Source organism: Dermacentor andersoni, chromosome 8 (genome assembly GCF_023375885.2).
Source record: "Dermacentor andersoni chromosome 8, qqDerAnde1_hic_scaffold, whole genome shotgun sequence".
In the NCBI taxonomy this organism is placed as follows: Eukaryota; Metazoa; Arthropoda; class Arachnida; order Ixodida; family Ixodidae; genus Dermacentor; species Dermacentor andersoni.
In genome coordinates this window covers 121,126,475-121,142,484 of record NC_092821.1, presented here as the reverse complement: position 1 = coordinate 121,142,484, position 16,010 = coordinate 121,126,475, and the positions used below count along the sequence as shown (strand labels likewise).

The 16,010-nt window shown below is 51.1% G+C and overlaps 1 protein-coding gene across 1 annotated transcript in view; it reads left to right on the top strand.

The window, feature by feature from the left end:
• LOC126529076 (uncharacterized) overlaps positions 1 to 16,010 on the top strand; it is a 107,014-nt gene that overhangs the window by 52,763 nt on the left and 38,241 nt on the right. The window contains exon 2 of the mRNA XM_050176676.3: positions 9,552 to 9,876. Within this exon, the coding sequence (XP_050032633.1) occupies positions 9,552 to 9,876 (325 nt within the window). The remainder of the gene's footprint in view (positions 1 to 9,551; positions 9,877 to 16,010) is intronic.

Here is a 16,010-nt window from a genome sequence, read left to right as displayed (position 1 = left end):
AGAGACAGACAGACAGACAGACAGACAGACAGACTTTGTATTAGCGAAAAATTTACAAGGAGGAGGCGGGGTTCTATTATGGGCACTGTCAAATTCTGCCACGTTGTCGAATGCCACCGTGCTGCCGTTTCGAGCCAATCCGGAATAACGTAACCGCGCTCTGAGCCAATCACAGCAGACCACGCTGACGAGGAAAATTGGTGCAAACGAAAAGCACAACTCACTCAGGGGAAGAAAAGACAAAAGACAAGCGCTGACAACTGACAAGATGGCGTCGAATTCGGCAGTATGGAGAAATGTGACAATATCCAGAACGGCGTACACCTCCAGTTTTTTTTTTTTTTTACATATATAAGCGTGTAATATAGGCCCCCCCCCCCCCCCATAAGTTATACGAATTCGTTGCTACAAGGGCCCCCAATATTCCGCCTCGTTTAAACGTGTTTAAGGTTTCAAAGCAGCGCGATGGTGAGCTCTCGTCACAGTCGACCTTCGCTCACCTTAGAGTAGTCGCTATACGGCGACAACTCGGAGAGGAGTGGAGAAACACGCAGGAGAGTGACACAAGTGAGCGAGTGTACGAGGCATCGAGGTGGCTTTCATTGGGGAGATTACAGTATAAACACCCGCCTCCCCTCTCTTTGCACTTCGGAGAGGAAGAAAGAAACAAAAGAAGAAGAAACGAACTCCTCCATCATTTCCGACGTGAGAATAGCGCGCGCAAAGGTCACGTGAACCCGCCGAAACGTTCGTATTCGTCGTTTCCGGCCTCAGAAGGCACGGCACCCCAAAGCCCGAGTTCGGCCCTCGAGATTCGCTGATCGCGTGACGATTTGTCTGCGGAGCGACGTTGCTTTGCTACCCCTCCGAGCAGTAGCCCCCCCCCCCCCCCCCCTTTCAGGGGGCACCGACTGGAACTTCTGGTGGCATGCGTCCCAGCGTTCCGCTTCGCAGTTCCATACAAAACGAGCCGGACGACGGGTCCGAGGTGTGTTCACGCTTGGCCGCCGATGCAGCGTGTGCTTGCGTTTACGAGTACAGCATATGCGAAGAGGTGAAACGTGCGCGTGAACTCGACCCGTGCTCCCGTGTCACCTTCACAAAAAAAAACTTTCTTCGGACCGTCTGTCGAAAAAAATGTGCAGGTGAAATGGAACCTCGTTATAACGAAGTCCCATCCTGCACAAAAAGATACCTCACTTATATCGGGTATTCGCTGTAAGTCTGTATTCGTGACTCGCTGATGTAGGCGAGAAACGTTTTAGAGCTACTTCGTTGTATTCGATAATTCGCTCCGTGTTCTTCGTTATACCGAGGTTTCGCTGTATGTTTCTCTCTGTGAGGCCTGAAGATGTCTACAGACAGCGCATAGACTCGTGACTTTACACACTGCTTCTTTGTAGCACTCACTATATATATATATATATATTGTCACGTGGTCGTGACGTCAAAGAACACAGTAGCAATACTGTGGAACACAAAACTAACTTTTATTGGGCGAACCTGTGCCCACAAAAGAGGCTACACTTATAGCACAACGATAGCGGCGAACACGGTCGGCGATCGTCGAAAATCTGATCAGCGGGTCCAGCGCGTCAGCTTTTATACAGCAGTCATCGAATGTTCCAGACTAATCGTTGGGACCCGCGTGCCTTCCACAAAGTTCTACACCATTCGCGTCAGGCGAATAAATCAGATAACACAAGGTGCGGCGACAACAGACTGCGGTAGAAGCATCGATAACTTTCCAGAAACTTCGGATACATGCAAGCGCGTCCCGCGCGGTGCGATAAGATTTGTTAGGCGGCGAAACGTGGTCGCCCGATAAATATAAGTACACGTGTCAATACCCCCCTCTTAAATAGCATCGTCCCGATGCTACAAATATAAGAGAGCGAAACACAAAAGGACACTTATTAAACATAAGTAACAAAACAACGAAAAGAAATCAAGTCCAAAGGTCAGTTATGCGAAGTCCCAAAGTTCGTCAACGCTGGTGATACGGCTTGAGTCGCACAACGTGGACAATTTCAGGTCGTGAGCGGCGCCGCTGTGACAGCGAAATGCCGTCTGGCACGACCTCATAGTCCAGTGTGCCAATACGTCGGATGATCTTGTACGGCCCGAAATAGCGACGCAAGAGCTTCTCGCTCAGTCCTCGTCGGCGTATAGGGGTCCAAACCCAAACACGGTCACCGGGCTGGTACTCGACAAAGCGTCGTCGGAGGTTGTAGTGTCGGCTGTCGGTCCTCTGCTGGTTCTTGATTCGCAGGCGGGCGAGCTGTCGGGCTTCTTCGGCGCGCTGGAGGTAGCTAGCGACGTCAACATTCTCTTCGTCAGTTACGTGCGGCAGCATGGCGTCAAGCGTCGTCGTCGGGTTCCTGCCGTAAACCAGCTTAAACGGCGTGATCTGCGTTGTTTCTTGCACCGCCGTGTTGTACGCAAAGGTTACGTACGGCAGGACCGCGTCCCACGTCTTGTGTTCGACGTCGACGTACATTGCTAGCATGTCGGCGAGGGTCTTGTTCAGGCGCTCCGTGAGACCATTCGTCTGCGGATGGTAGGCAGTTGTCCTCCTGTGGCTTGTCTGGCTGTACTGCAGAATGGCTTGGGTGAGCTCTGCTGTAAAAGCCGTTCCTCTGTCGGTGATGAGGACTTCTGGGGCACCATGTCGCAGCAGGATGTGCTCGACGAAAAATTTCGCCACTTCGGCTGCGCTGCCTTTTGGTAGAGCTTTAGTTTCAGCGAAGCGGGTGAGGTAGTCCGTCGCCACGACGATCCACTTATTCCCGGATGTTGACATCGGAAACGGCCCCAACAAATCCATCCCAATCTGCTGGAATGGTCGGCGAGGAGGTTCGATCGGCTGTAATAATCCTGCTGGCCTTGTCGGTGGTGTCTTGCGCCGTTGACAGTCTCGGCATGTCTTGACGTAACGGGCGACTTCGGCGGTCAGACGCGGCCAGTAATACCTTTCCTGTATCCTCGACAGCGTCCGGGAGAATCCAAGGTGCCCAGCGGTTGGATCGTCGTGTAGGGCGTGCAGTACTTCTGGACGCAGCGCTGACGGTACAACAAGAAGGTAGCTGGCGCGGACTGGTGAGAAGTTCTTCTTCACGAGCAGGTTGTTTTGTAGCGTGAACGAAGACAACCCACGCTTAAATGCCCTAGGGACAACGTCGGTGTTCCCTTCCAAGTACTCGACGAGGCCTTTTAGCTCCGGGTCTGCTCGTTGCTGTTCGGCGAAGTCTTCCGCGCTTATTATTCCAAGGAAGGCGTCGTCGTCCTCGTCGTCTTGCGGCGGGGGATCGATGGGGGCGCGTGACAGGCAGTCGGCGTCAGAGTGTTTTCTTCCGGACTTGTATATTACGGTGACGTCATATTCTTGCAATCTGAGGCTCCACCGCGCCAGCCGTCCTGAAGGGTCCTTTAAGTTAGCTAGCCAACACAACGCGTGATGGTCGCTGACGACTTTGAATGGCCTGCCATAGAGGTAAGGGCGGAATTTTGCTGTAGCCCAAATGATGGCGAGGCATTCCTTTTCAGTCGTAGAATAATTGCCTTCCGCTTTTGACAGCGACCGGCTAGCATAAGATATCACCCGTTCAAGTCCGTCTTTCCTCTGGACTAGGACGGCACCAAGGCCTAGGCTACTGGCGTCAGTGTGGATTTCAGTATCGGCGTCCTCGTCGAAGTGTGCAAGTACCGGCGGCGACTGCATGCGTCGTTTGAGTTCTTGAAATGCGTCGGCCTGCGGCGTTCCCCACTTGAACTCGACATCACATTTCGTTAGATGTGTTAGCGGCTCCGCGATGCGTGAAAAGTCCTTGACAAAGCGCCTATAGTAGGCACACATGCCAAGGAATCTGCGCACTGCCTTCTTGTCGATTGGCTGCGGGAACTTTGCGATGGCAGCTGTCTTCTGCGGGTCGGGGCGTACTCCAGATTTGCTGATGACGTGGCCTAGGAATAGAAGCTCATCGTAAGCGAAGCGACACTTTTCCGGCTTCAGAGTGAGCCCTGATGACTTGATGGCCTCTAATACTGTCGCAAGCCGCTTAAGGTGATCGTCGAAATTTTCGGCGAAGACAACGACGTCATCCAAGTAAACGAGACAGGTCTGCCACTTCAATCCTGCTAAAACCGTGTCCATCACGCGCTGGAACGTTGCAGGCGCCGAGCACAGTCCAAATGGCATAACCTTGAACTCGTAGAGGCCGTCTGGGGTGATGAAGGCGGTCTTTTCGCGATCTCTTTCGTCGACTTCAATTTGCCAATAGCCAGACTTGAGGTCCATCGACGAGAAGTATTTAGCGTTGCAGAGCCGATCTAATGCGTCGTCTATCCGTGGGAGGGGGTATACATCCTTCTTCGTGATCTTGTTCAGTCGACGATAATCGACACAGAAACGTAGGGTTCCGTCCTTTTTCTTTACCAGGACAACAGGGGATGCCCACGGGCTTTTCGACGGCTGGATGATGTCGTCGCGCAGCATTTCGTCGACTTGTTCTCTTATAGCTTCACGTTCCCGCGTCGAAACTCGGTAAGGGCTCTGGCGTAGTGGTCGAGCGCATTCTTCGGTTATTATGCGATGCTTTGCGACTGGTGTTTGTCGAATCCTCGATGACGTCGAAAAGCAGCCTTTGTATCGTCGAAGCAGACTTCTGAGCTGTTGCTGCTTAATCACGGGGAGACTTGGACTTATGTCGAAGTCTGGCTCGGGAACTACGGTCGTCGGGGTAGATGCGACAGAATCCGAGAGGACAAAGGCATCGCTGGTTTCCTGAATTTCCTCGATGTATGCGATCGTCGTGCCCTTGTTGATGTGCTTGAACTCCTGGCTGAAGTTTGTCAGCAACACTTTCGTGTTTCCTCCGTGCAGTCGAGCGATCCCTCTTGCGACGCAAATTTCACGGTCGAGCAGTAAACGTTGGTCGCCTTCGATGACGCCTTCTACGTCAGCGGGTGTTTGGGTGCCGACCAAAATAAAAATGCTGGAGCGAGGCGGGATGCTCACTTGATCTTCGAGCACACTCAAGGCGTGGTGACTACGACAGCTCTCCGGCGGTATCGCTTGATCTTCCGACAGCGTTATTGACTTCGACTTCAGGTCGATGATTGCGCCGTGTTGGTTCAGGAAGTCCATGCCGAGAATGACGTCTCGTGAACACTGTTGCAGGATAACGAAGGTGGCAGGGTAAGTCCGGTCATGAATGGTAATTCTTGCCGTGCAGATACCACTCGGCGTGATTAGGTGTCCTCCAGCGGTCCGAATCAACGGGCCTTCCCATGCAGTCTTAACTTTCTTCAATTGGGCTGCAATGGGTCCACTCATGACAGAGTAATCGGCTCCGGTGTCTACTAAGGCGGTGACTGCGTGGCCGTCGAGAAGCACGTCGAGGTCGGTGGTTCTTTGTCTTGCGTTGCAGTTACGCCTCGGCGTCGGATCACGGCTGCGTCGCGTTGACCTGTGGTTGGTACGTGGCGTCGTTAGGTGGTCTTTCGTCAGCGTGTTCTTTCCTGCCAGACTTCGTCGGGACGGCGGTGTGTCGTCGTTGTTATGTCGTCGAGATAGGCTTTTCGGCGTCTTCGTCGGCGGCGGAGGATCTTCGTCAGTTCGACGAACAGCAACCGCACCTCCATCGGTTGCTGCTTTTAGTTTTCCGGATATGGGCTGACGGACCGGCCCCGGGCTGGGCCAGTGTATGGTCGGCGCTGTGGCGACAGGTAGCGGCCTGGTGACGGCGAACGGGACGGTCGTCGAGGGCTCCACTGAGTGGCGGCGAGGTAGTCGGCGATGTCACGAGGGCGTTCACCTTCCCTCGGGCGCTGTGCGTTGACGGCGAAGCCTCGCAATCCCAGCTCGCGGTATGGGCATCGGCGGTAAACATGGCCGGCTTCGCCGCAGTGGTAGCAGAGCGGGCGGTGGTCAGGAGCGCGCCAAATGTCTGTCTTCCTCGCGTAGGTGCGCTGGGCGACGGGTGGTCGTGCTGGCGGCGGCGGCGGCGGACGACGGAATTGCGGCGTGACAGGGCCCTGGCGCGGTCGCGGAGGGGGACCTTGACGGCGTGCGACGGCGGCGTAGGTCATCGCTTGCGGCTCAGGCTGCGGCGATTCAGGGGCTACTCCAAGTTGTTGTTGGAGTTCCTCACGCACGGCGTCGGCAATCGTAGTCGCTTGAGGCTGTGACGATGGCAAGACCTTGCGCAGTTCTTCGCGCACAATGGCCCTGATGGTCTCGCGCAGATCGTCCGTGGCCAGTGATTGAATTCCGGCGTAGCTTGTTGGCTTGGTGCGGCGGTCGAATTGCCGGTTCCGCAATTCCAGTGTCTTCTCGATGCTCGTCGCCTCACGAAGAAACTCGTCGACGGTCTTCGGTGGGCTTCTTACCATTCCGGCGAAAAGTTCCTCCTTTACGCCTCGCATCAAGAAACGCACTTTTTTCTCTTCGGACATTTCCGGGTCGGCGTGCCGGAAAAGACGGGTCATCTCTTCTGTGAAGATGGCGATGGTCTCATTGGGTAGTTGGCCTCGTGTTTCCAGTAGAACTTCGGCCCTTTCTTTTCGGACAACGCTCGTGAACGTCCTCAGGAAGTTACTGCGGAATAGGTCCCATGTTGCTAGGGTGGACTCCCGGTTTTCGAACCAAGTCCTCGCGGCATCTTCCAAGGAGAAGTACACGTGTCGTAGCTTATCCTCAGAGGTCCAGTTATTGAAGGTCGAGATCCTTTCGAAGGTTTCGAGCCAGGTTTCAGGATCCTCTGACGTAGCTCCACGGAAGGTAGGGGGCTCCCTGGGTTGTTGAAGTACGATGGGTGACACTGGGGCAGCCATCGTGGTTGTCTTGGCCACAATCTTCTTGGGCTTCTCAGGTAGAAGTCCGTGCTCCGGGGGCAGCTGTTGTAGACGACGGCTTGCTCGCTGGTCCAGTACTACGTTGGTGCTCTCTTTGCGGTCCGGGCTTGGATCACGGCTTGTCGGGGGCGTCCGGTACATGGACGAAAAGCACCTCCACCAGATGTCACGTGGTCGTGACGTCAAAGAACACAGTAGCAATACTGTGGAACACAAAACTAACTTTTATTGGGCGAACCTGTGCCCACAAAAGAGGCTACACTTATAGCACAACGATAGCGGCGAACACGGTCGGCGATCGTCGAAAATCTGATCAGCGGGTCCAGCGCGTCAGCTTTTATACAGCAGTCATCGAATGTTCCAGACTAATCGTTGGGACCCGCGTGCCTTCCACAAAGTTCTACACCATTCGCGTCAGGCGAATAAATCAGATAACACAAGGTGCGGCGACAACAGACTGCGGTAGAAGCATCGATAACTTTCCAGAAACTTCGGATACATGCAAGCGCGTCCCGCGCGGTGCGATAAGATTTGTTAGGCGGCGAAACGTGGTCGCCCGATAAATATAAGTACACGTGTCAATATATATATATATATATATATATATATATATATATATATATATATATATATATATATATATATATATATGTCCCGTTTTATATTAGTCTAGCCACAAGAAGCTAGCAAGCTTTGCACACTGGTACACTATGTGTCAGCGGCATGAGCATATTTTCGCGTGTATTCATTGTGCTTATTGAGCACCCTTTGTAACGAACAGTGTTGCGGAGTGACAACTCCGCAGTTGGAATGGTTCCGGAATGGAGTCGGAATTGAATGGGCACACATTCCTGGAGCGCTAAATGTTAACTTTAGGCGAGGTTACGAAACGAATAAATGTGCCAATTAAACTATAGGCTAACAGATTAGATTATGTGCAGGTTAGATCTGCACATAGGCAGACAAATTCTTGCCAAAACCAAAATTGAGAAAAGGATTTCTTTAAAGAACAGTACATATTAGAGAAATCACAATAAAGTATGTAACACTTATTGTAACGTTGCTAAAAGTTGAAGTTTACGTTTTTAGCATTTACATAGGCACACAAGTGGAAATAGTAAACAAATATAAAAAATGGGTTTCTTCTACTGGAACTGGAATGATGTAATGGATCAGCCCAGCCACTGAATGGGTGGGAAAGGCCCAAACTCTCACCAGTCCGAGGAGTTAAGAGGAGTGGAATGGAGGGAGTGAAAAAGGAGTGTGGGCGGTGGGCCCCACATGCCAACACCGCAACTCCTGTACCGACACCATCTTCTTTCAGGGCTCCCAATATCCTAACAGTCCTCAGGGAAACAGGTGCTTCTTTGGAAAGTCTCAAAGGCTATGAATTTCGCATATATCGCACGTGCGCGTGATGCTAATAAACAGGCAAACTATTTTGGTAAACGTGATGACGCTAATTAGAACGTGTTTGATTTAACAAGATTTATATATTTTTTTTAAATCCAGGCTGCATATTCAGACTGGGGAGGGGGGAAGCTGCTATTGCGCCCTAAAGCGTTCCATTCAGTCGTTTCCGGTACGCTATACATCCTGTCTAACTACGTTTTTTTTTTTTCGCGCTTTATATTTAGCGCACTAATACGTTCCACGATACCAGCGGTTTCCTTTGTGGCTTCGCGCTAAAGTCGAGTGGGTGGCTACTTGACTCTTTCGTGGACCTCCGACCGCTTTGCGGGCTTCCGCAAAACCGATTCGCCAAGAGCCAACAGCGTCCATAGGGGGTAAAAAATGTCAGAAAAGTGTAAATCCATCGGCTTCTTCTATTATTTTCATTTTATTTTTATTTCAAATTCTGTCAGTGCTCTAGCGAGGATTGTTACAGGAGTGCGAACAAATTACCAACGTTGCAAAAGCATAGGTAACAACTCACTGAAGCAAAAAATTTCAAGAACATGCGCAACTGTCTCTTACTTTCATGGGGACATTCGTAGTGTATATATGTACATACAATATACAACATTAGAACACTGTAGTTTCAAATGAGAAGAACACAGGAACGGACCAAGAAAAGAAACGTTAAATGAAACGCCTACAGATAGACGTAAGTGGTTACCCCCGTATTCAGAAATGCATTTCAACTTGAAGCCCACGCTTGACTTGATTTAAACGACGCCTGTCGTGAACGCACCGAAGGCAACGCAATGAGCGTCTTGGGCGCGTTCTCACCAGGCGTCGCCTATATCAAGTCGAGCACGGGCGTCAAGTTAAGCTGCATTTCCTGTCAGGAGCTTGAAGCCGGACCTTTCGGCGTACAGCTATGACTAAAACCCCTTAAACTCCGTAAAGTACTGACACTCTCCTCCTCCGCCTTCACTCCTCCTTATTTCTCCTCTCTTTCACGCTACCTCCTCGACCGTGGCGCCGCCTACACTGCTCGAGCGCAGCAACGGCGCCAACGTGCGTTCCTCGCCACTCCGTAGACGCTTCTCGAGCAAAAATGGCGCTGATGCATGGCGCGAGGGCCCACGTGATGCTATTAGGCCAATAGCGACGCGGCGTCGGCCTCGGCCACAGCGCGCGAGGAGGAGGCGGCATTCTTCAAAGCGTGGCAGTACTTTACGAAGTTTAAGGGGCTTTAGCTATGACGTCGTCATCCTCTCAAGTTGCTCCCGTTCGTTCGCTCCTTGCAGGTGCAAGCCCTCGCAGCTGTGGTCCCTGGGCCTGTTCCTCCTGCTAGTCCTGTGCGCCCACGGTGCCTCGGGCTTCCTCACCGGCAGGGGGAGCGGCGGCGGCGGCGGAGGCGGCGCGGGAGCCCTGGCCGCCTCGTCCTTCCTGCGCTCCTTGTGGAAGCGCGCCTCGATGCGGGCCTCGATGCGCAACTCGATGCGCGACTCGCCCATCTACTACGTCAGCACGTTCGTGCGCAACAAGTCGCCCGCGCAGCAGCAGGCGGCCGCGCTGTCGCCCCTCTTCAAGATACCCATCGAGTTCATGTCGAACGCGAGGCCGCTGGACGTGAGTGCATTGTTTTGTTTTTGTTGTTTGTTTATTTCGTTTAACTTCGTTTCGCCATTTCCTCGTCAGATCGAGACGAAAGCTGGGGTTAAAGGGAAAGAAAAAGAAAGGAACTTGCCAGAGGTCCCGAAACGCTCGCAAACAGTTCGCACGGCACTCAGATATATACGAAGTGATGTGCCAGTAATAAAAACGGCACAGAAACAGTTTGACGGTTTGCGAAGCACCTAATCTCACGTGCCAACGCAAATGCATACATACTGAATGGCATGGACAACCTGGGACAACAGTAAAGTCTTAAGCTGGAACAAATGAAAAATGAAAACATTCAGCGAATATATACGTGCGTGCGTGCGTGCGTTCGTGCGTGCGTGCGTGTGTGTCCAAGTTTCTGCCCCATACGTCAGCACCGGTAGAATGCATTGATTGTACACCTTTCTTTTTAATGATAATGGTAAGCTTCCACTCAGCATCTGAAAATGCCTGCCGGATGCGCTCCAATCCACTTTTATTCTGTAAATTTCTTTCTCATGATCAGGCGCCCATGCGAGTAACTGACCTAAGTAAACGTACACCTTCGCTGACTCTAGGCTGACTGGCGATCCTGAACTCTTGTTCCCTTGCCCGGCTATTGATCATTATCTTTGTCTTCTGCATATTAATCTTCAACCCCACTCTTCTACTGTCTCTGTTAAGGTCCTCAATCACTTGTTGTAACTCGTCCCCAGTGTTGCTGAACAGGACAATGTCATCTGCGGATCGAAGGTTGCTGAGATATTCGCCGTTGATCCTCACTCCTAAGCCTTCCCAGTTTAAGAGGTTGAATACTTCTTCCAAGCAGGCAGTGAATAGCATTGGAGAGATTGTGTCTCCTTGTGTGACCCCTTTCTTTATAGGTATCCTTCTACTTTTCTTGTGGGGAATCAATGTAGCTGTAGAATCGTTGTAGATATTTTCCAAGATATTCACGTAAGCCTCCTATTCTCCTTGATTGCGTAATGCTTCTATGACTGTTGGTATCTCTACTGAATGCAATGCCTATTCGTAATCTATGAAAGCCATATAGAGAGGCTGATTGTACTCTGCGGATTTCTCAATTACCTGATTGATGACATGGATGTGATCTATTGTAGAGAATCCCTTCCTGAAGCCTGCCTGTTTCCTTGGTTGACTAAAGTCCAGTGTTGCCTTTATTTCATTTAAGATTATACAGGTGAGTATTTTATATAATACTGGGAGTAAGCTAAAGGTCCTATAATTTTTCACTTCTTTAACGTCTCCCTTTTTGTGGATTAGTATAATGTTTGGATTCTTCCAGCTTTCTGGGACCCTTGCAGTCGATAGACATTTTGTATAGAGAGCCACCAGTTTTCCTGGCATTACGTCTCCTCCATCTTTGATTAAATTGACTGTTATTCGATCCTCTCCTGCCGCTTTTCCCCGTTTCATGCCTTGCAAGGCCCGTCTGACCTCATCTCTAGTTATAGGAGTAGTTTCTGTTTATTGTTCATTACTACTTCGAATGGAAATATCGTGGCTACTTTGGGCACTGTACAGGTAAGTATAGAATTCCTCCGCTGCTTTTACTATATCTTCGAGATTGCTGACGATATTACCCTGCTTATCTTTCAGTGCATACATCTTGGTTTGTCCAATGCCAAGTTTCCTTCTCACTGATTTCAGGCTGCGTCCATTTTTTAACGCTTGCTCAGTCTTTCTTGCGTTATATATCATTTCGAATATCCGTAATCATCTCCTTGTTGATTAGTTTTGACAGTTCCGCGAATTCTATCTGATCCCTTGAGAGAATATATTCGTAGCGCAAGTACACATGGGAAGACCATAAGTCCGGACAAAGTGCGAACATCTTGATAACAATGGCCACACCAACAAGGCCAAATTTTCCCGTGTAACTTCTGTCTGTGAGCAGCTAAAAAAAAATGACCCAGGCTCACCCTCTCATGCTCCAATGTTGATGGGCCTACGCATCACCACGAACCGACACGGAGCACGGTAGAAACCAGTCCTGCACAGGCTGCATTAGGCTTAAAACAGCTCAAACGAACGCTCAAAGTAAAGGAACATTAAGTTACATTACAAAATTACGCTCCTGCGACAGCAAAACGCGATCACCCTTACCCTGGCAGGAGGCTTGGTAGGGAGGACGCAAAAACATGACCGCTGGCGACGCCTCGCGGACGTTCTGGCACCAGTTGACGTCAGCACCCTCTAACCGCCTCTGTACTCGCGCATGGTTTAGTTTCTTTCCGGTGAAGCATTATACGTTACATTCTAAAGAAGCCAGAAACTCAACCTACATTGTGTTTCGAGAAGTCTTCCTGCGCCAAAACGTCTGAAAGACGAGATAGTACTTTGAAATTCGTGAGGCATATGGTGATCTAACTTGTACTAGAAGACTCGCGGTGCTACCACCCATGCAATTCTATTCTAAAGGTTGTATGTTTGATTGTCATCCGCACATAGTGCATGTGACGCTCACTGAATCTCCAAAGCGCGGGGGACAGCAGTCGACTGATGTCCACTGTTTCACTGACCTCGATAACAACCCGTCGGCTGAGCAACACTCGCTTGAAACGCTCGACGGAAGTGTGTAAATTCCCTTTCCGAGCTGACAATCATTCTACAACTTCCACTGTGGTCTACCAGCCCTGCGAAAGCTATGTACTCGTAACACCTCGTCCCTACAGTAAGACGCTCGAAAGATTTTGCATATCATGACCGTGGGCGCAAACAGCGGCGGTTGCGAAAGCTGATAGCGAATAACAATGCATTTTTTTTATTGGGGGTCAGCGGTCCGCACTATTCATTCCCACCGCAGCGGCAATTTCGTCTGCTTACAGCCGAGGCAACAAAAAAGAGAGAAAGCAAATAGGAGGAGGAAGAGAACGGAGCATCATGCAAGGCCATGGGAAGCTCCGCGCCCAGTACAACACACGTCCGGTCACTGGGTGCGTCGACATAGGCAGCCGTATGAGTCCCGAATGCCCGCTTTACCCAGTGAACTGCTGGCTTTGTTATTTCGCCTTTATTGGAGAGCCCCGTGCGAGCATCCGCCTGTCCGTCCAAGTCAGTCCCTGAGGCCTCTAACTCGTTAGCGCCGTCGCCGGCACCTCAGACAGGGCGCAGGAGTCGGTGATCATCACGTCGTCTGCTCCGCATGGGCCGAACTTCTTCGCGTCGTCTGCTATATGGCACGTCTGTTTTAGCGCGTCGTCTGCTGCTGCCGCGGTCCATCGTCTGCTGGCAAAATCGCCTGCTGCCGACGCACCCCCATGTTCAGTTCCAAGTCCTCACTCGCCGCCGTCGCCGCCGCCCTGACCCCGCCTTACCTGTGTTTAAGAGAGCTGGCACGCTCTTTTCGCAGAAGTACGCCCACCTTCTATCGGCGCGGTCAAGGCTACTGCTGTGCGCACAGGAAACCTCAAGGCGATTCAGCAGACGTTCTTCGCCTGCTCTTGCGTTTGTTTCGTTTCCGCTTTCCTGTTTGGTTCGTTTCGTCAGAGACTTGCTGGCGGACCAGACGACGTGTGCTAGAGATGAGCAAGATTCTTTTTTTTCGAATGACAGTAAGGAAAGTTCCGTTCTGAACAAAGGGCTTTCCTTTCCATATTCCTCGATGATGAGGCTGCTGACAGCTCGTCCCAAGTGATGTCATCGCCGGTATCGCTTGCTTTACAGCGATCTTTATAATCCTAATAAGGAAAGCCAACGGTGCGCAGTCTCGCCTTTAAGTGTCTACTTTTGGCAGCCGTTTCAATCGTCGAAAGGTTATTCCAGCGAGCGCGCCAAATCGACACCTCTCGGATAACAGAGGGCTTGCATGCATTGACCCATGACGTCACGCAAAAAGACTGGATACCCTGGCGGGACAAGAAGCTCTCGTCCAGCAAGTACGTCGAGCAGCCATGGCCAGTGGAGTCCTGGAATGAGGACACCACCCACTCGACCTCATAGCAACCACCTCGATGGTTCAAATAAATGTTTTTTCTCTCTCTCTCTCTCTCTGGAGTACGTGAGCAAAGATTTTTTTTTTAAACATGGTTGTCATAGGACGACGTCACTGTCAGAAAGTGGAGTAAACAGAAACAGCTACCTTCATAAAGCACTGATATGATGGCTTGATTATCAAATATATGTAACGTGCGCTGTGAACGGTGTTCAAGCAGCTGCATCCATAACGCTTGTAAAATACGCATCACAAGCAGCAATTAACCTTCTAAATGAGCCACACGCTTGCACTATGGTCTACAGCACAGTGTAACGGGGTGCTGGAAGCCGATTTGTTTTCTTTTTGACGCGCGACTAGCGAGATATAAGGCGAGCGAAAATCTTGTCGCTGGACAAACATATCAACTTTCACCGTGCCTGTCATTCAAACTGCCGTAGAAGAGAATAGAAGAAAGAAGGCTACGACTACCGACAGCTTTTGAGACCACACTGATGACGACCCGATGCAAAGGAATTAACCCTCCGCGAAACCGGTCCTATTGCATCATCGTATGCATTTACTATACAGCCTCTCGCTTCTTAAACAACCAGACTGCCGTTGCACCTAACACCGCGGCCCCATCAAGGTGAGCGTCGGCACACATTTCTTCTCGCTTTTAGTTTTTTTTTTAATCTTTTCTTTTCGTGAACGCAATTCCCAGCAGCCCAGCAATCCATGGCTCGCGTTCCGCTTCGCTTCCGCCGATGCGATGCCGGTCGCCGGCGGCACGGAATAAACATCGCCCTCGCAATAAAGACCGCGCCAGTTCGGAATCTCCGGAGCTTGCATTGCAGGGCAGGCGTATATCGAGTGTGCCGGCAAAGCTTCGCAGGAAGACAAAAATATAGTAAGGAAACAGACTCCCGTCGATTCCTCCAGGTCTGAAACTCATTTTACTGCGACAGCAGCGAGCTGTCACCAGCGGACGCAGCCACATCTTCTCAAGAACGACTTCTTTGCAATGCGCGGCATGACATCGTGTTCGTCGGCCACAGTGAGTGAGTGAGTGAGTGAGTGAGTGAGTGAGTGAGTGAGTGAGTGAGTGAGTGAGTGAGTGAGTGAGTGAGTGAGTGAGTGAGTGAGTGAGTGAGTGAGACAGAGTCCTTCGGCGACGGCCCGGGCACTCTGGACAGCCCTGAGCTGAGCGACGAGCTTTGTGCTTCTGAGCGCCGAGTCCCAGGAGGACTGGTCAGGAAAGTCCGTGCCCGCATTGGCAGGGCACAGACAGAGCATGTGTTCGAAGTTGTTGTATTCGTGGCCGCAGTGTGGGCATTCAGTAGAAAGGTCTCGATTCATCCTGCGTAGTGTCGTGTGTATGTGATGTATGTTCTGGTCTGCAACTGTCTGTAAGTGACGGCCTGTGCTCTTTTTTTGAGCTTTGGGTGAGGAGGAAAAATTCTTCGTCCTAACACAATACTGCCTTGCTGTGGCTGTTCAAAGTTCTTCCTCGCTATCCCGCTGTGATCGCCGTCACTTCCTGTTGTTCCACTGTATACACCGCCATGTTTGGACACGCGCGCATCGACCGCTCCAGGGTTTTCCACAAAATGGCGCCTAAAACCCGGGAGCGAACCAAGGACCTTCGTGGAGACGCGAGAACGAAGCACGCAGGAAGAGCGGTGTCGACGTACCAACATGGCGATTTAGTGCGAACAACAAAACTGATGACGACGACAGCGAGGAGCAAGAAGTTTTAGCAGTGGCCTCTGAAATCCGTACGCAGGCGTCACTAATCTCGGAGTCTGTGTGATGCAGGTACAACACCACGCGCAAATTACCACGGCACCAAATGTTGCGCCAGGGTCCCGTAGCTGGTTACACGGAGTTCCCCACTAAAAGACAGAAGAAAGGGGAAAGGCAGGGAGGTTATCCAGATGGGTAGATCCGGTTGGCTACTCTACGATGGGGAGAGAGGGGAGGGGGAGGTAAAGTGATAGCAAAGTAGAGATAAAGAAAGAAAGGAGCATAGACATACAACCACAGTCAAATACTGTCGCTACATACCGTCACCACACAGCACAGTAGCAGTTGCAGCACTATAAACATCTGTTCAGGCTACAGCCGCTTGTCCAATTCTATTGCTTACTAAAACCACACGAGAGAGCTCTGGCACCGAGATCGTTTG